Genomic DNA, 22,533 nt, shown 5'->3' with positions numbered 1-22,533 from the left:
TACAGGTCTACCTAAAAAATCAGTCAGACAACTACAGCTCATTCAGAACTCTGCTGCTCGAGTCCTCACTAAGACCAAAAAAGTGGACCACATCAGTCCAGCTCTGAGGTCTTTACACTGGCTGCCTGTCCGTCAGAGGATAGACTTTAAAGCTCTGATGCTGGTCTATAAAGCTCTGAATGGTTTAGGACCAAATTACATCAGTGACCTCCTGACCCTGTATGAACCTTCCAGATCCCTCAGGTCATCTGGATCCGGTCTTTTATCAGTTCCCAGAGTCAGAACCAGACACGGAGAAGCTGCATTCAGCTTTTGTGCTCCATATATCTGGAACAAACTCCCAGAAAGCCTCAGATCAGCTGAAACACTCAGTTTATTTAAATCCAGGTTGAAGACTCACCTATTCTCAGCTGCATTTGAATAAAGCACCAAATCCGCACTTTTAAGCTTAAATTTCAAAACTTACATTTTAACTACTGATTTTATCTACTGTTCTGATTTTATCTACTGTTCTAATTTTTGATTTTATATACTGTTTTGTTTGTTTGTTTGTTTGTTTGCTTGTTTGTTTTAATCAATTTGAAATCATGCTTTTTATTTCTCCAAAAGTTGATTCTGTTCATCTGGACGTAGCGTTTTGTGGGAGACACTACGTCCAGATGAACAGAATCAACTTTTGGAGATTTACTTTCCTGGATGATTGAGAATGCATCAAGATGCTTTTTATTTGTTTTTGTTTTTAATGTCTCTGTAAAGCACTTTGAATCACCTTGCTGTTGAATTGTGCTATATAAATAAACTTGCCTTGCCTTGTCTTGTTGTGACATTTCAACTTGAAATACACAATGCTATTGCTCCCATTAAGTCCTTCTAAGTTTTAAAATACGTAGGAAAGCGGGCTCTTACTTACCTTACTTACTTTAAAACAAACAAATTAACGTCAATCATAAGCGTTAACTCGAATAACAACCGGTAGAGGGCAGAAATACGCCAATGTCTTTTCTGCCTATTTAAAAAACGAAGAAGGAAGAGGACCTCTGTGACGTATTTTGCTCTGCGACAGAAACTCTGTGTATGTTGCGGTTTAAAGCTACTTTTCTGGAAGCATCTGCTTACTATGGAATATAAATGGCACTACAAGACTTACTGAACACTCCGTGATTAATGATGTTCATACGTGAACAGAAAAGAAGCGGCTGGAGCATGTTAAAGCCCCGTACAGTCACATGGCAGTTTGGTGTCGTCGGCTAAACTTGGTGACTATTTGTGCACAGTGCCTTTTTATTCGCGTCTCTTGTTTAGCTCAGGTGAGCATGTAAGAGTCAGCCGTGTTTTGGTGGTGTGGAGTTGTGCATGTCCCGGTTGCAGAAAGTGGAGGAGAGCAGGCGGAGGGCGTGAGCTGTGTCCAGGCGGCTGTCGGTGTCCGGGATGGAGACCTGGACCCCCAATCCCCGAGCTAAGCCCTTCATCCCCCGCCAGCAGAGGAGTCTCTATCTCACCTGGAAATACAAATTGACCAACAAGAGGACGATTCGCCGGTTCTGTCAGGTAAATAGTTAAACGGTCTGTACTGATAGAGCTCAGCTAAAGAGTGATGTTGCTGCTGTAAATCAATAAAATAAACGTATTGTCCTGGCTAATTGTCCTGTTTTCTCGCTTGTTTTACATTTAACAAGCCACATTAGCTCATATTTAAAGGTTTCATCTTGCCAAAAAGTTTTGGTAAAGGAAATGTCAGGTGTTCTTTCAAAGTAAAGGCTGCAAGACATATCCTGGCTTGATTATATCAGTGCCTGGTCCTAGATGCACTCACTGGGCACTTTGTAGGGTACATGTTACTCGTACTGGGTTGGACCCCTATTTTCCTTCATTTTTCATGGCATAGATCTAACAAGATTCTGGAAACACTCTGTGATTTTGATTTATATTGACATGATGGCATCACACAGCTGCTGCAGATTTGTTGGTTGTACATTCATCTCAATCTCCCACTCCACTGCATCCCAAAGCAATCCACTGGATTGAAATCTGGTAACTGTGGAGGCCATTTGAGTACATTGAGGTTATTGTCATGTTCAAGAAACTAGTTTGAGTTGATTTAAGCTTTGTAACATGGTTTGTTGTCCCATAAACAGACATCAGAATAAGCACACCATAGTCATAGAGGAAGGGATGTGGCCTGCAATAATACTTGTTGGGTGTCGCATTTAAATGACAATAAAATAAATACCATCTGAATCTCACAGCAGAAATCAAGACTCATTAGTGCCAGCAGATCAGCAATTAAGTGAACCATTTGTAGAGTTTAATAATATCAAAATTAACTAACTACAGACATCAAGATGAACACTGATACATATTTTTTTTTATCCTACAGGCTGGTGCCGTGTTGTTTCTGCTGATAACCGTCATAGTCAACATTAAACTCATCCTGGATACGAGAAGAGTTGCCAGTGAAGATGCAGCAGCCCAAGAATATGGTGAGAAACATGTTCACATGTCATTTTACTTACTTATACTTAGTACACTCAGGTTTAAGTGAGTGTATGTATAAATTTGAGCCTGTATGTACTATATAGGGGGCGACCATGGCTCAGGGGGTTGGGAAGGGCACCTGTAACCGGAAGGTCGCCGGCTCGATCCCCGGCCTCTCTGTCCTGGTCGTTGTGTCCTTGGGCAAGACACTTTACCCTACCGCCTACTGGTGTTGGCCAGAGGGGCCGATGGCGCGATATGGCAGCCTCGCTTCTGTCAGTCTGCCCCAGGGCAGCTGTGGCTACAACCGTAGCTTGCCTCCACCAGTGTGTGAATGTGAGCGTGAATGAATAATGTCATTGTAAAGCGCTTTGGGTGCCTTGAAAAGCGCTATATAAATCCAATGCATTATTATTATTATTATTATTATTATTATTATTATTATTTTGACCCTGTGTGGATTAGTGAAAATCCTAAATGAATTCACACTTCTGCATCTAATTCTAAGTCTTTAAAGGTCTGTGCTGTACAATAACTCCGCAAAAAACCCTGCTACAAGCAACTCGTTACCATGGTATTTTACCCATGATGAATGTTGGCGAGTGACCACAGCTTTAGCTTTGAGTTGTAGCAGACTTTTGTGATTAGTAGTATTTCGGCCTATCGGCCTGATAGATGGACGTCTCATCCTTTGATATGTCAACTTGAACTTTTTATCTTGATTTGTGATTTCAGAGTGAACTTTAACTACAGTCTTTCACCCATCAGTATACTTGGACAGACACTGCAATTTTGTCATGGATTTAAATTCAGTTTTATTTATATAGTTTCCTCAAGGTGATTCTATAAAATATCTCATCTACAATATATGTATACAGTATACAGTACAGTCTATAGTCCCCAAATGTCTAACTCTGTGACTCTCTGGACAGTAATGCAGCTTTCAGTCAATTCCTCTGAAACGTTTACTGTATGTTAATGTAACAGTCAGTATTTAAATATGTTCAAACTCAGTTTAATAGAAGAGTTGAGGGTTGATCGGTCTGTTGCTATCTGACAGATCCACCCATCACTCATTAACCTTCTGATACACGAAGTGAAAGTGTTCCATTAAAGTTTAGTTTTATTATGAAGTGCATCATCTTGATCTTGATGTTTGTTTTTCTCTCTCTTTAGAGGATGTTATTCCTAACATGGAGACAGCACGCAGGCCAGCTAATGGACGCAAAGTCCTCGACATTGAGGTGTACTCCAGCCGCTCCAAGGTCTACGTGGCAGTAGATGGCACCACGGTGGGTGAATAACTGGTTAACTGGCTGATGCCTACTGTCAGGTTACTTGAGACATTCTGCTTTAATACTCAAAGGGGCTTAGCTAATATAACCGACTCACACAACAACAGAGGGTTTGGTCTCACTAACTTTCCAGGTGCCTGAAGACGTCAACAATCTTACTCAGACCGAGTAAGCTGCTGCTGCTTGGGCCTCTCACCATCCCAGTTTTCAAGACAATCTATACATCCTAGACTAATCTTTCCTCCCACTAACCTTCATTTTATTGTTAGGTTTTCAGTTGAGTTCTGTTTTGTCAAGGGAAATATTTGCAATGCAAGGTGTTTAAATTTTGGCTTTTTAATGTCATTGAACTCATGTTCAAAATGGTAATAATCCTTTATAATTAATTTGGTTAATGATAGACACAAAGCATCAGACTGTTTCTTCTGGCTGAGCATTCACATGCCACATTTCTCACAGAATTGTATTGTATTTAATAAATAACACCATGTACAGCAACAACAATACAAATTAGTCTCCAGTAAGTTTCTCATCATGTGGATAACTTTACCATCTTAGACTGCCACTGGCAATGAAGTCCCTATCCCGCTAATAAATCAAATGTATTTTGTATTTTAAATAGAAATAAAACAATGTAGAGTATACCTGGGGAGCCTGCCCAGGTAAGATTAGTGTCTGACACACTTGGCTCAGTAAAAATATTATTTTTCTTTATTTTACTTGTTCCTGCAGGTGCTGGAAGATGACATGCGAGAACAAGGCAGAGGGATCCATGTGATAGTTCTCAACCAAGCAACTGTGAGCATGTGCTGCTTATTCTTCATATCATGATGCATGTCTTTCCACTGGCAACTCATATGTAAAATATAACAAACTGCAATTACTGTACATACTAGAGGTGGGAGGAAAAAAATGGATGCATCATGTTATCATGATTTTTTGCTAACTGTGTTTCACTGTTTTTATAGCTGTATTCATCACAATACAAACAACGTCGAAGTTAAACTTATCAAATGTCAGTAGTAGATTTTTAGCAATTTCCGATTTTTCTGTTTTTTGTTTTTTTTTAAAGACACTTTTAGTGTGGCCTCTGCAGAAATAACTTTTATAGGTGTATTTAAATAGGCTTCAATAAGGGGGTGTGTGTGTGTGTGTGTGTGTGTGTGTGTGTGTGTGTGTGTGTGTGTGTGTGTGTGTGTGTGTGTGTGTGTGTGTGTGTGTGTGTGTGTGTGTGTGTGTGTGTGTGTCTGTGTGTCTGTCTGTCTCACTCACTCACTCACTCACTCACTCACTCACTCACTCGCTCACTCGCTCACTCACTCACTCACTCACAGGGTCATGTGATGGCCAAGAGGATATTTGACACCTACTCTCCCCATGAGGATGAAGCCATGATCCTGTTCCTCAATATGGTGACTCGTGGTCGAATCCTCATCTTTACCATAAAGGTCAGGAGCTACTAACTGTCTGAGGAGTGAAGGGGATATTCATGTTCCAGTCGTAAACCATACCCGTAACTGTGGTTTTTGTTTTTTGGGGGTTTTTTGTCCTGCAGGATGAGGGCACATTCCACTTGAAGGATGCTGCTAAGAACCTGCTCAAGAGTCTGGGTAGCCAGGTGTCCCTCAATCTGAGCTGGAGAGACATGTGGACTCTAGTGGTGAAGAAAGGAGGTAGAAAAGCAGACCTTCATTTTTAACAATGACACTGAGGACAGCCATTATACAGGAAGAGCTTCACTAAATCGATCAGTCACAAAACATCTGAGGAGCTGGGGAGAATTATGATTGGTTGTTTAGAAACATTAAGAAGATTTGATTATGAGATTTCACAAAGTCAGCCCAAAGTGCACCATTTTATCGTTGATTGACATATGATTTTTATTTTTATTTTTTTTTTTTAACTAGGATCAGCTTAGATTGTTTTCTGGGCCACTACAACTTTACTGTGTATGACTGAAAGAAAGACTTTTTTGTTCTACATATTCACATTTGTGTCTTGACCTTTGTGCTTGAGGTGTTGTCACTAATGGTTAAACACGTTCTCTTAGGCTGAACTTAATCATCTTTGGTTTACAGGAAACAAAAGAGATGGATATATTTAATTGTCTGTGCAGTTTTTCATCACTATTTTCTACATAAACTTGGAGTTTGTTGAGAAGTTATCAGTATAAACCATAAAAATGGCTTCTTTGATCTTTACTGATAAAGCTGTCAGTAGACTTGCCCTGAGATTACCTCTCTTGACTTGACGTTGTTTTTGTGTTCAGGTCAGGTTTATGGAGAGAAGCATTCAAAGTCTCCAGCTCTGTCTACCTGGGGAGACCCAGTGCTGCTCAAGACTGAAGTGCAACTTACTGCCTCTGAAGGTAAGCGCCAGTTTTAGCATGCTTGACAAAGGGTGAAATATTTAAACTAGATTCCCCCTCTCATGTACACACACACACACACACAAAAAAGTATTTTATTCACTAAAAGACTTGTATCTTTTTTTATGAATAATCTTTTGAAAGTGCGATGACATGCAGTAAAAGTTGTGTCCTTGAGAAAAAAGTCAAAGTGGGGGAGTTGCTTCTGCTTATATTAGTATATTTTAGTCCCGACCTCGTAGGGACCAGATGAGTTAAAAGTTTGAGCCAAAGACTGTATATGAATGATGGTTGTAGTCACCCGGTAGTGTTGGATTTCACATTTTGTAGGTTTAGCATGAGCATTTTGGCCACAGTTGGGGAAACTGTAAAATGTAAATTAAAAACAAGATGATGATTTGAAAGTCTCAATCACATTTTATTCACAAAATAACACAAATGTTAAAACTGAGAAAAATTATGAGTTCAAACCAGTTGTTGAACTTTGGGGAGAGGAAAGTTGTTCATTCTTGTCTGATACAGGAGCCGAGCTGCTGAAAAGTCTTGTGTCATCTTAGTTGTATTTTTCATTTCATCATGTGTCAAATATTTTTAACTAATTGAAGGTCTCGGCTGCAGGCAGGCCAGTTCAACACCTATAATTCTAACCAATGTATTTTGCGGTTTAGCATTGTCTTGCTGAAATATGCCTCACATGGGGAAAAAAAAAAAAAAAAAAAAAGTGTTCTCTTTGGGAGCACGTTGCTCTAAAACCTGTGTACACATTTTAGCATTAATAGCACCTTTTCAGATGTGCAAGCTGCCAGTTCTAATGCACCCATCTATATACCATCAGAGATACAGGCTTTTGGATTGAGTGCTGATAACAAACAGGATGGTCCCAATTCTTTTTAATCCAGAGAATGCGATGGTGGCCATGTTTGCCAAAAATAATTTAAAATTTGGATTTGTCTGACAAGAGAATAGTTTCCCACTTTGCCTTAGTCAATTTACGTGAGCTTTGGCTCAGAGCATGTTCATGTTCATATACATCTTCCTCTTTTGCATGATAGAGCTTTAAGCTGTATTTATGGATGACACAGATACAAGTTTGCCTCTCTAACATGTTCTTTTCATACCCAGTCATGTTGCTGGCCTGTTGACAGTTCACCTAATGTATTCCGACATGTTCCTCCTGCTGTATCTTTTTAGCATTATTTACTTCTCTAGCTTTGAAGTAAGCCTCTTGCCAAAATAATTTCATATGTTACAAAACACTGTAAAATAATTTGGGATGTGATCTTATGTTCTGCAGAGGCAGAGTGCCACTGGGCAGACACGGAGCTGAACAGGAGGAGGAAACTCTTCTGCAGCAAGGTGGAAGGATACGGCAGCATCTGCAGCTGCAAGGATCCGGCACCCGTAGAGTTTAATCCCGACCCTGTAAGACACGTAACAGACACGACTCTTTATTTTCACCATGTTTTTCCTGTGTGGGGAAGCACAGGAATGCCAAGCTGTAAGGAGGGAGTAATGTCCTGTCATCAGTCAAATGATATTTATTTATTTTGCTATAATTTGTATGGTTTTTTTGGTCTTGGATGAAGACAGAATCCCACAGAAGTGAGAGTAGCATTTGAGCGAGTAGTGAGGCACTGAGCACACTTGCTCGTATGTTTGAGTATGCTCAACTTCACTGTCTCGATGATACTTCCTGTGCTGCTCTGTAGTGAGCTCAGGATATTGGCGTTAGTGCTCTTCAGGCTCAGTTAGAGTGACCCTCCAGTTTGCAGTGGATCTCAGGAACAGAACAGAACAGACTGTCATCATCTGCAGTCAAAAATGGTGGAGCCCGAATCTGTCTGAGCATGCTGCGAGGGACTCAAGACAGTTGAATGACATAAGGGGCCTTCATCTGACAAACAAGCCTGAAGGATGCCACAGAACAGGAAGGACAGAGTTAGCTGAGAAAAGTCCAGTAGTTAACAAACCACTTCTTAGACAGATGGAAAAGAATGAAGGTAAATTGCAGGATTTACCTGGCCAGCTGTCCAAATACATGAGGCTGTATAGTCTATGTAAAGTGTCATTCTTGAAATGCTCATATACTTTATTTAAGTAATCAGGTGTATGCTTTACCGATTCTTGTCTTCTTGTCCACTAATTTGAGTTTCATGTGTGCAAGTGTAGATTCAGTATGATCACATTTTTACTCTGTTTTGTCCTTGCAGCTCCCCAACAATAATGTTTTCAATGTCCCAGTGGCCGTTATTGCAGGAAACAGACCTAACTATCTCTACCGGTAAGATCTGAAAAATACTGGCAGAATTTTAAAGTCTCTTCTGTGGTTAAAGTGGAACGAATGGTAGTCATACAGGAGAACAGAACAACAGAACAAGGTAATAAATCTCAGTAAAAATATAACCAGGTTTTTGTTTTTGTTTTTTTGTTGTTGTTTAGCATGCTGAGGTCACTTCTTTCAGCTCATGGTGTTAACCCACAGATGATCACAGTCTTCATTGATGGATATTATGAGGTACCTTATTTATTATTATTATTATTATAATATTTTTTTTTATTGCTGCAGTTTGCCAGTGATTGTTGTATATGTGTACGTGCATGTGTTGAGTCATACAATTTTAAGATCTTAATCAAGACATCATATTTCAATACCTTATTTTAAACAAATACAAGAAACAATTATATTTGCAGAAGTCTTTATAGATCGTTTAGATATCTATAAATATCTTTTCCCTTGTCACGGACTGTAAAAGTTATGGGTAACTTTTTACCCCTTGGCTGTAAAAGGCTGATGCGGATTTGTTGTTAACCTGCCGGGCAGGCAGCGTGAACACCAAACTTGTGAATGCGATAACTTAGGTAACTCGTAGGAATTTGAAATTGATAATATTGGTGCTCCTAATAAAAATGTTGGATGAGTTTGAATCTCAGTGACCTCAAGGTCAGAGGTCAAGTTTTTTAGAAAGCCTTGTGAATGCGATAACTTGTAAACAAGGCTTTTAAAATTAATACTATCTCTCTCTAGGAGACGAAGGGGTACCACTGACCACTGCCCCCAATTTTTTTTTTTTTTTTAATTGCGAGTCAGTTTGACTTATAACGATCACGTGTGTTTTAGCAAATGAATGAACTGAATCTATGAATTAATTATCTTACCTAAATGTTAAAAAAAGAAGAATTTTTACAGTGTATCTTCGCCATAATTACCATGAAAATACGATTAAACTGCACTCTGTGTGAGATTACAACAATTTAAACTAGAACTACAGAAATCCACTTTTTGTGTTTTATGTGTTCTCTCTTTAGGTTTCTATTTCTTTTAGAAACAGAATGGTCATTTCAGGTTATACTCACCACCTCAGTGGATTTTGTTCAGGGAAAAATTTTGCAAATTATTAAAGAATCTTTTTGTAGCTCTCAAACATCTGCCTTTTTGACTCAGGAGCCAATGGATGTTGTTGACCTGTTTGGACTGAAGGGAGTTCAACACACACCTATCAGCATCAAGAATGCCAGAGTGTCTCAGGTAAGCAACAGCTTCTCATTCAAGGGTTAACACATAATTGCGAGCAATACAAGCTTAGATTTTAAAGGACCGATGTTTCCTTTACAGAAACGTTCAGCAGTGTCTTTATTTAATTATTCTTTGTTACTGTGAAACTCGAACATCTCTTTCCTCAACCACAGCACTACAAAGCGAGTCTGACTGCAACCTTCAATCTTCACCCAGTAAGTACCAACATCAAACACTCATCTTTATCATGTTAATGCAGCTTGTTATAACTCTTATTTGAATTTTTCATCTTTTATAATATGTGCATTGTACAGCCTCAATTTTACATTGCACTTCAGCATTTCTTTAATTTAAAAAGAAATCATCTGACACGTCCAAACAGAGGTTTCACAGTGCACACTCAGTTGCTCCAATTCATTTGTTTCTCTGACCATCATAACTTGCACTAACCTGCAACTTAACCAGAGGTAAACCCTCTAACATAAGTCTGAATTGTAGCTGTATACATGTAAATTTCTGCTTCCACTCAATATTAATGAGACTTCTGAAACTCTTACTGTCAACACTGACATTATGATTTTATGCAGCGAACTCTGTGAATGCACTGTGGGTGTTTTATTGTGCAGTTGCCTGGGGTAGAGTCTGTATGTACCATATGTATGCGCTCATTAGAGTTTGTTGTGTCTGTTTTATCTTTTCCCAGGATGCTAATTATGCCATTGTACTAGAAGAAGATCTTGATATATCCATTGACTTCTTCAGGTATTTCTTCCAGTCTACATAACCACTACTAAAAGCAGCCAGATGTCCATGTTAGTTCCAGGAAAGGGCTCTTACTGATTGATATCTGGTCACTCTCTACTGACAACTCTTTATGCAGCTGCTGTTTTTGGTTCTCATTCTGTTAGACTGTACTCATGCTTCTGCAATCTATGCTAAAAATTCTCCATTATTTCAGAGCAAACTCCCTTTAAATTGATTTTACATTTAATGTTATTGTGAAGTTTATTTAATTGCTTATGTATTGCTTAATTACTTCAGTGTAGTAAGCTGTAAATGCTTTAAACTACAGTTAAGTCTAAAATGTATGCCCCCTACACTTTTTCTTGCTTGGCCGATTGGTGGCTCTCCCCTTGTATTGTCCTGAGCAGCCTGTAAATCGGGCTGGCTAGGTGATGATTAGGATGAATATAGCCCTAAACAGAGGTTCACGGTATTCCACCATCTTGATTCAGTTTTCAGATACGTGACATTAGAGACACCAGCAACCATAATAGATTGTCTTCCAGGGCCCAGAGCAGGCGATTCTGAAGAAACCCTGAAAGTGTTGGCTAAGGATAAACATAAATTCTGTAATATTATAATTCCTGTTGGTATTAATAACACCTGGTTACATCAGTTGGAGGTTCATTAAAATTAATGTTGCATCAGTGTGTAACTTTGCCTAAACAATGTATACAATACAAACCTCCCTTGGACAGTATCATTTTTAGGGCATAGCATACATTTTAATTACTAGATGATACCCAGCTTTATCTATACATGAAGCCAGATAATAAACACCAATTAGTTCCATTCCAGGTGATCCTCTTAAAAGGTTTCCATAAGGGCCCCGTGACTCCTGCCACATTGGCTGCATTGCACCCTGACAGTTTTGCCGCCACAGCGCTGTACCATTTATACTAGCACTTACTGAGTACTTGTCAGCGCTGTTATAAAAGGAAAAGAAGTCAAAACTAGAACTAGTAAAGACATCACAGAAAGTCAAACTGTTGCAACATCTCTCTGTATAATTTGTGAATCTCTGAGCTTCTGTACTGAGGCGTTACTAAAATGATAGTAAAAACTGACAAAAGCCTACACTTGTATCTTTGTCCTGGCTGCAGCGGCAGCGAATAAACACATAAAGTTAGACAAATTGAGAGATGCACAACTGGACAAAACGACACCAAAGCAGCAACTTGCACCAGTACTTTAGTCGTTCCATTTGGGAGGGTGGGGATGTGAAGCATAATCGCGTCATAAGACACTTCAGGACCATCGAAAAGAACTCTGTATTTTCATTTTTAACCTTGGAGATGAACTAGGTGCACATTCTTGTGAAGGTTAAAATGAACAATAGCCATGTTGCTTGTTTCAGTCCTCGTGTGACAAAGCCACCTTTGGGTTTGAATGTAGGCACACATTCAAACTTGGTGCTCGTTCTCTTTCTCCAAGAGAAAGAGCTTGTGCATTAAATGGGATAGTAACTCTTAAGGACTCAAATGTATACTAGGAATATGTGTCCAACCTCTGTGCTGTTGCTTTTGCAGCAAGCTGTGATTTATAGTTAGCCACAATTTAATGATGAGATGAGGAGGAGATCAAGTGGAAATGCATCTTTATTTTTTTTGTTAAAGAGAACTTTCTGCATAGCATCCTCAGCTCTTCCGTGACATTATAAAGATGTTTTTGATTCTATAATGTCAGCTGAGACTGCCTTTTAACACTCTGACCTGCAAGATTCACCACCAGATGGCAGTAGACCCACAGTGATAATAATGCTCTGCTCTGTTAGAACCTCCAGCCTTCCTTTGTCGAACAGGCTGTGCTTTGAACTGTGTGTTTGCTGCTGTGAAAGCTCCAGCTTCCCTCCTGGGCTGACCAATCTGTTTGAAGCTCTCACTTCAAATAGTGGAGAAGAACTTGCGGCCATCATCTGTGTTTGCGCCAGTTTGCTTTTGAGCTTCAAGCTTTCAGTTAGAGAGCACTGAAATTAAAGCTTGCTTCTATTGACAAAAACAAGCCTGTTATTTCTTCTTTATTTCCAATAGTTGTAGTTTCTTAAGGGAATATCTACAATTCCAGTTCAGGAGTAGTAAATGTAACTACTTAACTGTAGCAAACATCTGATATCGGCCGCAATCATTTTAAATGAGACTGTGATTACAACCTGTGCATTCCAGTTAGTTCCTAATGCATGGATTATTTCCACTTCTGATATAATATAGATATTGATCTAATACCTTATTAAATTAATGAGCTGTAATCTTCACTGTGAGGAAGAGACTCATTTCTTTATGTGTATGACCACGTCAGGCTCAATGTAAATGTTGCTTTCTGTACTTTTTTTAATTAAGAAACTAAATTGATCATATTTGGCATTCATCTGCTGAGTGCACTTCTGTAGAAAAAGCCATTGAATGTGGATTGAAGCTGACAATAGACAAGTAAAGTATTTTCAATCCATAACAACAAACATTATGTTACTGGAGGGAAAAAAGAAAAAAAAAAAAAGCATTACACCGACCACAACTGTGAGAATGAAAGAGAAGCCCATAGACTAACACATCATTGGAGTTTTTCTATCAAAAACAAAGAAAATCTTTCAGCTTTGCAGGTCTGAAATGCCTTGGAGTACTAGATATAGGACCTAACATTTAGAAATTTTATGCAACACCTACACACACACACCTGCTAACTTCACAGAAGGATTGTACCTCACGATAGCGCATATTAATTGTCAGATAATTCCAATAAAATGCTCCAAAACGCAACAGCAGCATGCTTGCTCTGGAGTCTAACACTATCAGACCACAGTATGCTACAGCTGCCTGTGTCAGCTTTCAATCACAGTCTAATCTGTTGAAGTACCACAACAATGTTCCTGTTCAGTGATCAGACATCGGTATGTTCAGGTCTTCTGTTTAGATCAAAGTTTTCTTCATGGTTGTGTTTTTTTTCTAAAATCATAACTGCCAACTAGACACCTTTTATATGCAGACTATTGTCAGAAAACTGTTATATTATCAATATTTTCTCTGTTTCTGTAGCTTCCTGAGTCAGACCATCCACCTGCTGGATGAGGATGACAGCCTGTACTGTATTTCAGCCTGGAACGACCAGGTGAGTGCTGACTATCATCTGCATCCCTTATTTTCACACTTAAATGGCTTCTCTATTTGACTTCTCTAAGTCTGCTTTTTATGAACATTGTCCCGCCAGTCTTTGTTATGTAGATGATAACGCTCCTCTATATGTGGTGTTGATCAGGGCTATGAGCACACAGCAGAGGACCCAGCCCTGCTCTACAGAGTGGAGAGTATGCCCGGCCTGGGCTGGGTGCTGAAGAAAAGCCTCTACAAAGATGAGCTGGAGCCAAAATGGCCTACACCCGAAAAGGTGCAGGACTTGTCTTTTCTTTTGTTGTGATATTTAGTCACTGATTGATTCTTCCACTGGCCATAATAGATATGTGAAGTGTGAATAATCTTCAGTAACTTTTAAATATGAATAAAGTTTGATTGTCATTTAGCAAAGTGATTAAAAAGGAGCTGCATGAAAGGATTTTTAATATGTTATGTTGTTGCTTTTACTGTCATGTTGTAATGCTAAAAATTTTTAATAATATTTATGTAGGGCTTAAAAAGAATAGTGTCTAGCTGACAAGTAAAAACAAATGCAGGAACACGGTGTGCATGCGTATGAGGCGGTGTTGAAAGACCTTGACTAAGTGCGTGCCTGTGCTCTTTCTGGCTTGTAGCTGTGGGACTGGGACATGTGGATGCGAATGCCAGAGCAGAGGAAAGGCCGAGAGTGTATCATCCCTGACGTGTCCCGCTCCTACCACTTCGGCATCATCGGCCTCAACATGAATGGCTATTTTCACGTAAGATCTGAAAGAAAAATGCTGATTGTCATCAGCTTTTCATTTGTGTATTCGTGACCCAAAGCAACGGGTTTGAAGGCAGGACTAGAGCAGTTAAGTCAGCTGTATCTTTTTAGCCCACTGTTAAAGATTGCTGTTTTGTCTCTTCGTGTCACATAGGAGGTGTATTTCAAAAAGCACAAGTTCAACACTGTTCCCAATGTACAACTGAAGAACGTGGGCAGGTGTGTACAGCCATGTGATTAAATGCTATTGTTGTCTGTAAGTAATCTGGCTACATGGTGACAGACTTGGCTTTAATTGTGCTTCACAGCTTGAAGAAAGATGCTTATGAAGTTGAAATCCAGAACCTGCTGAAGTGAGTACAGACTCTGGCATCACTCAGCGTGTTTGCTTATGGTTGTTGTAAACCACAAAAAGTAAATTTTGTGTGTGTGTGTGATTCCAGAGAGGCAGAGGTGCTAGACCACACCAAAAACCCATGTGAGGACTCATTCCTGCCTGACTCTGAGGGGAAGATCTACATCATGTTCATTAAGATGGAGTCTGAAACAGATACATCCACTTGGACCGAGCTTGCCAAGGTGGTCATATTTACATAAGTGGTCTTGTTTGTAAATGGTAAATGGCCTGTATTTATATAGCGCTTTTCTAGTCCCTAAGGACCCCAAAGCGCTTTACATATCCAGTCATTCACCCATTCACACTAGAGCTGCCACGATTAGTCGACTAGTCACGATTACGTCGACTATCAAAATCGTCGACGACTGATTTAATAGTCGACGCGTCGTTTGAAGCTTTGTAAGATCACAAAAGACGCAGGAATAAGTAGTAGGATTTAAAAGTGTAATAACGGACTGAAACAGAAGATGGCAGCAGTGCATGTAAAGGATGCCAGCTGCCGTTAAACCCCGAAGAAGAAGAAGCTGTGTCCCAGAATTCATAGTGCGGCCCAGCGCAGTTGTCAACAATGGCGGCAGCTAGTTAGTTTTAATATTACTCTTATTATTCTTTCTGGGTCACAAAATAAACGTTTAACATATTTTCAAGCTGTAAGTTTTACGTCCAATCGATGCATGATCTGATTAGTCGACTAATCGCAAAAATAATCGGTGACTAGTCGACTATCAAAATAATCGTTTGTGGCAGCCCTAATTCACACACACATTCACACACTGGTGATGGCAAGCTACGTTGTAGCCACAGCCACCCTAGGGCGCACTGACAGAGGCGAGGCTGCCGGACACTGGCGCCACCGGGCCCTCTGACCACCACCAGTAGGCAACGGGTGAAGTGTCTTGCCCAAGGACACAACGACCGAGACTGTCCGAGCCAGGGCTCGAACCGGTAACCTTCCGATTACAAGGCGAACTCCCAACTCTTGAGCCACGATCGCCCCATTGTGATGTTTACAGACAGTGATTTAAGCCCTTATAAATTCTATCATGTCTCTTGTTTAGTGCCTGCACGTTTGGGATCTAGATGTTCGGGGGTACCACAGAGGTTTATGGCGGCTCTTCAGAAAAAGGAACCACGTGTTGGTCGTGGCTGTTCCGATCTCTCCGTACTCGTAAGTAACTCTCAGATTATATGTAGCCCATACCTATAATCTTTCTGTGCTTTCTGGGAAAACAAGAAATGTGTCAGAGATAGAGACAGGGAAATCGTATGACCATTTTCTGATGTTTTACAGCAGTTGCACCCTAATACAGTATGAAACAAGCTGAAACATTTCCACAACCCTGAGAGGAAAACGAAAAAATATCCTGTTTATTACCTAAGAGCAGCTTCTGTTTGTGGTAGAGCAGCAGGTCTGTGTGACGGCCTGTAAATGCAGAACAGAAAATGAAGATGGAGAGGGATGCAAACAGCAGAGATGTGGCCTGGTCGTTGCATGAATAATTCAGGGTTTTCACAGTGGAAACAAACGCAAACAATGACCTTTTACGTCACAGGAAAGGGAGAAAGGAAAAGTCTCAGGTACTTTGGATAGATAAAGGGCTATGCAAATAACTTAAGGAGTCTAAACAACATATTGTCTCTGTTTGCTGCCTGCCTATTATATCAGGCAGTCAGTCTGCTACCACCTGCAGTCTTCTGTTGGCTTGGATGTATTCAGGTCCAGGTCTCAAGTGATTGGCAGTCCAGCACACATTCTGTTACACAGTTGGCATTTAGCTTTGAAATGCTTAGAAGGTCCATTCTCTGTATGTTTGTTTAAGTTTTAGCCAGATTGTTGATATTTTGGTGAGATGCTGCATCTCTCACTTGTTTATGGTTATATTGGTTCTCATAGCAACACAAGGAGCAGATTTATTAATTGTAAACATGATTAAACGATGGATCTAAGGGTTCATGTGGGAGGTACTGGTTATAACTGGTGCTTTTAATGAGAAGAGCATTTCAGGAAGGAAGACTGTTGAAACACTCTTGAGTACCCTGGCTCATTTCTTTTAAAGAGGTACCTCGTTAGAGAGGAGGGAATAATTCATTAGCACCAATATTTGAAGAAAATGTTTGATTTCCTTCCATTGCCCATAAACTTAATTTATATAATTATATAAAGGTTATATAAACTCCACCTTAAGACATAATGTGAATACGATAAGATACAAAGAATCATGAATATCCAATAACTTTACTTTAAATAAAGTCAGTCCTGCTGCACTGTGCAAGTCCTCAGAGGGAGAAAGGGAATTTATTAGTAATATGATAACTCCTGTTATTGTTTTCGCTTCCTTTCTTCAACGATTAAATTGTTTTTGTTTTTGAAACTTTATTTCAGTAAAATAACTTTAAGCCCTTTAACAGAATCTCTTGTTGGAGTCAGAATTTTGCATCCTCTCTTTGCATTAATTACTGATTTAGTGATAATTTTTCCTATCAATATATGTTCTCCTTGTCAGTGACCACAAGAGCAAAAAAATCACCGTGATTCATTAATCTGCTTCAAATTCACAACACCAGAACAGCCAACTACTGTTGCATTCCTAAAGTCTTTTGCTTTTACTTCTCATTTTAATGACCATCTTGGGTAAATTCGCGCCAGATAAAAAGAACAAAACAATTTGCGTTAATTCACATGTATTTCTGTGTAGGTTCTCAGTCATCTAGATCAGATCAGAGTCTATGGAGCTTGGAAAGAAAACAAAGTTTCTTGAAGATGTTTCACACCTCATCTGAGAAGCTTTGGTTCTAAACTTTAGAACTGCAGAAGCTTCTTCAGTTCTATATGTTCTCTTGTTTTGATCTGTGCTTGACGTTATCATCTCTCCACTTCCTTTTTTTAACCTCATGTGTACTCTCTTCTTTTATTCTGATCAGTGTGAGGAAACCAGCGAATGTTACTCCCATTCATTTAGAGCCTCCTCCTAAAGAAGAGGGAGCACCGGTGGAGCAGATGTAGATCTGATGTCACACACACACACACACACACACACACACACACACACACACACACACACACACACACACACACACACACACACACACACACACACACACACACACACACACACACACACACACACACAAACACACAAAAACAGAAACAGAGACTTCAACAAGCCCTGGCCTTAACACTACAACTTCTCTCCAACAACGAACATTAATAATCCAGCCTGGGGCCCAGAGCTACAGGTCTGACTTGGGTACAAGAGGATACCTGGACACTGAGTCTATTTTTTATGTTGGAGGAAGAATTAACACTACAAACAGCACTGGTGAGTCCGTCCAGCAGTGATGCTAAAACTAGTTATAGTTAATTGTGATTGTTCAACCACAACAGTGTACAGCTGCCACAACAGCTGTGTCTTTTTGTGGATCGATCACTAAGCTACGTCTTTGACAGAACAGTACAACTGACACAAACACACTGACCTGAATGAAGCCAGTGCTCCTCATAGTTTGGTGTTTTAACTACTGAGTGTTTGTCCATTTTTGTACATACATTTTAACGAATCTCTATTTATTTTACATCTGTCAAAAGTTAGTGATTTTTTTTCTAAATAAGAAAATCCACTTTGATCAAGTTCAATGCATTTTTAAGAGTCTAACTTTTACAATGAAAAAATGTAAACGTTTCATTATCTGTGTGTGTGTGTGTGTGTGTGTGTGTGTGTCTAAAATCTAAAAGTTGGCATATTTCTCAGCATTGGATATTGAGTGTAAAAGCCCCATGGGTTTGTACCGTTATTGACTGTTTAGATCACTTGCCTCTGATTAGGTTGATGATGTAATCTGAAAGGTGGCCGTGAGACAAAAACCTGAAAAGTCATACTTTTAACAACATGTGCTGCATCTAAAAACAGAACAATTACAAAGGCTGTGATGTTAATGTGCGCTCACCTACAAAATGATGCACGTTGAACAAACCGCTTTAAATTCTGACTTTTTTTTCTTCTTTTTTTTTATTTAGTAAATTGACCTTTTTCCATGTAATTATCTGTTTCTGGTAAAGTTCACTACGGGCTTTTGTTCTGTCAGGGGAAAAAAGCGTGTGGCCCTCCCAGTACCAACAAGTAATAATTGACACAGGAACTGAAAATCATAATTAACAATCAATAGGAACGAAACCCTTTTGTTGTGTACCCCCCAAAAATGCAGGAAAATCCGTGTCTAGGATCAGAGCTAAATATGCAAACTTATGTGCTAAACAAACAGTTCAGGATATTTGTATCCTAGCACTGCATTTACGTGTGTACGCATTATTTTTTTTATTTATTTTTTTTTGTTTTTTTTTTTCCCCCCCTCCAGAGGCAGACGCACTTTTTTTTCTGTGCTTGCTGCTGTTTTTGAGATACAAGTGACAGCGGCAGCTGCATAAGGTGCTGAACATCCAGTTGCTTCTTTTGTTTCCTGATCGAACAGTGTTCAACTACTGAAGCTACTAAAAACCTACTTTGTACACAGCCATCCAGTCACACAGGAGAAGGGCTCGGATAACAAGAACACCTGGTATAAACCCTAAAGAACCGAGTGCAATTTCTCTGCTTGTACCAAATGAAATCCCCAAACTAGCACTTTAGTCATATATTAATTAAGTCATTGTGGGTCAGACATCACAGCAGGCAGGTACTTGCAACCAGCTACTTCCTGGATGCAGCATATGTGTTAAAAAACTGAATTATTTCTATTATTTTATTTTTTTTCTAGTTTCTTAGTATGCATGTCAATTTTGGTCTCTCTCAACCATCCTGGAGGCCAGAGGCTCCACCACTTCCATCCACTGAAGGTAGCAATGTGAAAAGAGGTACTAAATCTTCGTTACGCATGTTTATATTTTTGAGTTCCTCATTGCAGTGTTATCCATTTTTAAGAGTAGTGAAAAAGTGAGATTTATTTGATAATCTCACTGGCCGCATTCAATGCCCTGAGATGCAGCTTAGAGAGAGTGTGTGGGTGTATGGTTGAGTGAGAACCGCTCTTTCTCTTGTAGTTTTTATAACTGGTGGTCAAATAGAAACCCAACCCTTCAAGAAAATGTTGTTGTTATTTATGGTAAGTAATGCAAAAACAAACCAAGTATTATCTGCTCATGGATACATTTATTTTGAACGTCACACTATAGAACTGATTAATAATTTATTAACTCTGTACCGGTCATGTTATCTTTATCAAATGTTATGTTATCAAACAACTGTTATGGATGTTTCAGGCAATTAAAAATAGAAAGATAATTGAAACATTTGTTTCACTTAAGGTCTAAAAACACTGACTTTTAATCCAGATGTTGATATACTGCCAGAAGTATTCAAAGAATGTGGAGTTTTTAACCATTTTAACAGAGAGAGGGGTGTGTGTGTGTGTGTGTGTGTGTGTGTGTGTGTGTGTGTGTGTGTGTGTGTGTGTGTGTGTGTGTGTGTGTGTGTGTGTGTGTGTGTGTGTGTGTGTGTGTGTGTGTGTGTGTGTGTGTGTGTGTGTGTGTGTGTGTGTGTGTGTGTGTGTGTGTGTGTGTGTGTGGAAGAGATACTGGACATGTGCTTTTCAGCTGATGTAAGAATGCTTTAACCAAATGAATTTGCATTTATTTTAATGCTCTGTTAGTATTTGCAGTCTTTTGATTGGACAGTGTTTACCTGTCAGACTGAACCACTCAAGTTGGGGCTAAGTTTAAGTCCCAGTGTGTTTCTCTGGTTTTAGATCTCTGCACATTGTCTTTTTTTCTCTCTCTCGATTGTTCTTCATTTCACTTTGGTGTTGCTGCTTCTCTGGGTTTCAAGGGTTAAATTGAATTGAATCATTGTTTCCATAGCAATACAGTTGATTTAATGCTGTGGCAGGATTCTGAAAATACTGGAAAGTGCTTCGTATGAGTGACACAGGAGGATCTGTGGACTTGAATGCAGTTTGACATGTATGAGTTTCTTTTATCTTGGAGATGAATAAAGATTTTTTTTTTTTAAACTCACTCTCATGCTTTTTGCTTTTCCTTTTCCCCCCTCAAGGCTGTACTGTACATCATTTTAATAATTCATAAATAAAGATTTATTTTGTGTGTTTATAATATTCATGGAATAAACTAGAAGCTCTTGTTGTTCTGAGAGAGAGCGAGAAAGGGAGCTGCCTCTAGATTTCCCATGAGAGGCATGCAAAGGAACTGAGAGGCAAAAACCTCATAGGGAAATGTATGCAAATCCTCAGGACTCGGTGGATTTCTGTATTCATTGTGGCTGACCAAGGATGAGTGCGGCTTCCTATCCTTTGAGGTACAGCTTTTGCAGCTAAACTGTTTGTTTTTGGTGATTACCCCCCTGACATCAGTCTTTTCTTTTGTTCGAGGAGAGCCACATGTTCTGATGCATGCATGTGTGTGGAGGCAGACTTCTACAGACGTAAAAAGAGATATGCTTTGTAGCATTCTCAGCTGATTGCAGGTGGCTTGTTCAATTACAAATATCAGCTGAATTTTTTGAGAAACCATACCTTAAAGTTGAAAAGTGTGAGGTCAGGCCGGACAGTCTGTTCACTGTTTGCTGACAACTGTAGTGAGAGTAAGGACCAAGTGAAAGAGGTGGAGGTATTCTTTGGAGAAGAGGGATTAAAGATAACTGAGCAAGAGGAGGTGCAATCCTAACTTGAAAGTAGTAGAGGGAGTAAAGGCAGATGAATTTAAATACATGAGGTCAACCATCCAAAGCAAAAGAGAAGAGCGTGGAGGTATGGTGAGCAGGTGCAGACAATACTTAGCCCTGGATGGTTTGGAGACAGTAACACACACAAAAAAAGACTGTAGGCTGAAGATTTTAACTGGGATGGGCAAAACTAGAAATGATTATATCAGACAGACAGCTCAGGTTGAACAGTTTGGAGATGATGTTGGAGAGACAAGGTCAAGATTGTTTGGTCATATACAGAGGAGTGATAGTGGATATATTGGACAGTGTTCAGGATGGAGGAAGATGGAGAAGGTTCATGGATGTAGTGAAGGAGTACATGCAGAGTGTTGGTGTCATTGGGGAGGATGTTAGGGATAGGATTGAGAGATTGAGGCCCTTAAAGGTTTAGGCTGAAGAAAGAAGAGTGATTCAATAATAAATGGTTCATAAAATTAATATTCTGCACTTGTCCTTTGTGACTATTTGCTTAAAGTCTTGAGAAAAATCAGGAGTATCTGTTATTTAAACCATTTCACTGTCCTGTCCAAGTCGCTCGCTCCCAGCGAGCCCTCCCTTTATCAGGAAGTACCTCCAGATTTTGGGAGTAGAAAGAATGGAATGGCCTGCCTGTGGCCATGACCTCACTGAGCACTTGTGCGATTAGTTTGGGGATCCTGATCATGTCCAAGTGACCAACCATATGGCTGACTTGCATCATTCATGTGAGTATAACTAAAAGTTGAAGTTGTAGAGACATTTCTGTTCTGATGGAGGAGTCTTAAATTCTGCTTTATATTTAAGCCAGCAATCAAAATGAAACCGATCTGAGGATTTAAACTCATCAGAGTTAGGCTTGTAGAGGCCTCAGAGGACATACACCTCTCTAAAGGACTACTGCTTAACGTCATGTGAAATGTTTTGAAACACTAAGATTATTTGGGCATGACAAGGGTGAGTCCATGCAGGTCAGTGATAATATTCTTTAATTTTTCATGTATTATTATTTTTATTTTTTTTAGAATTCAACTGACTTTGTAACAAAAGCAAAAGATCTTCACCCATGGTCTCGGATCAGTTAGTTGTTAAACTTTGAATGGTGCAGATGAGGGGGGTTCTGTGGGAGCAAGAGCAGTTGC

At 39.5% G+C, this 22,533-nt stretch overlaps 1 protein-coding gene across 3 annotated transcripts; it reads left to right on the top strand.

Moving 5' to 3' along the window:
* Window positions 1–1,030: 1,030 nt before the first annotated feature.
* Window positions 1,031–20,709, top strand: pomgnt1 (protein O-linked mannose N-acetylglucosaminyltransferase 1 (beta 1,2-)). Of its 3 annotated transcripts, none has more exons than XR_005608899.1 (22): window positions 1,031–1,548; window positions 2,378–2,480; window positions 3,652–3,767; window positions 4,503–4,568; window positions 5,105–5,218; window positions 5,326–5,443; window positions 6,040–6,138; window positions 7,433–7,560; window positions 8,349–8,419; window positions 8,578–8,653; window positions 9,581–9,664; window positions 9,826–9,867; window positions 10,356–10,414; window positions 13,465–13,537; window positions 13,685–13,813; window positions 14,175–14,300; window positions 14,460–14,524; window positions 14,614–14,658; window positions 14,749–14,884; window positions 15,761–15,870; window positions 17,625–18,022; window positions 19,056–20,709. XR_005608899.1 is itself a non-coding variant. In XM_039601424.1 (22 exons), exons 2-22 carry the CDS (start codon window positions 1,429–1,431, stop codon window positions 17,704–17,706), a joined length of 1,962 nt encoding a protein of 653 aa, XP_039457358.1. In that variant the 5' UTR covers window positions 1,031–1,256; window positions 1,369–1,428; the 3' UTR covers window positions 17,707–20,709. The 3 variants fall into 3 exon arrangements, 2 of the variants coding, with proteins under 2 accessions (XP_039457358.1, XP_031593203.1); XM_039601424.1 differs by having other exon boundaries at window positions 1,031–1,256; window positions 1,369–1,548; window positions 17,625–20,709; XM_031737343.2 differs by having other exon boundaries at window positions 17,625–20,709.
* The last annotated feature ends 1,824 nt before the right edge of the window (window positions 20,710–22,533 follow it).

The sequence above is a fragment of the Oreochromis aureus genome, linkage group 17, assembly GCF_013358895.1.
Source record: "Oreochromis aureus strain Israel breed Guangdong linkage group 17, ZZ_aureus, whole genome shotgun sequence".
NCBI lineage: Eukaryota > Metazoa > Chordata > Actinopteri > Cichliformes > Cichlidae > Oreochromis > Oreochromis aureus.
The sequence above is the reverse complement of the archived record's forward strand: the minus strand, read 5'-3'. Positions and strand labels throughout refer to the sequence as shown.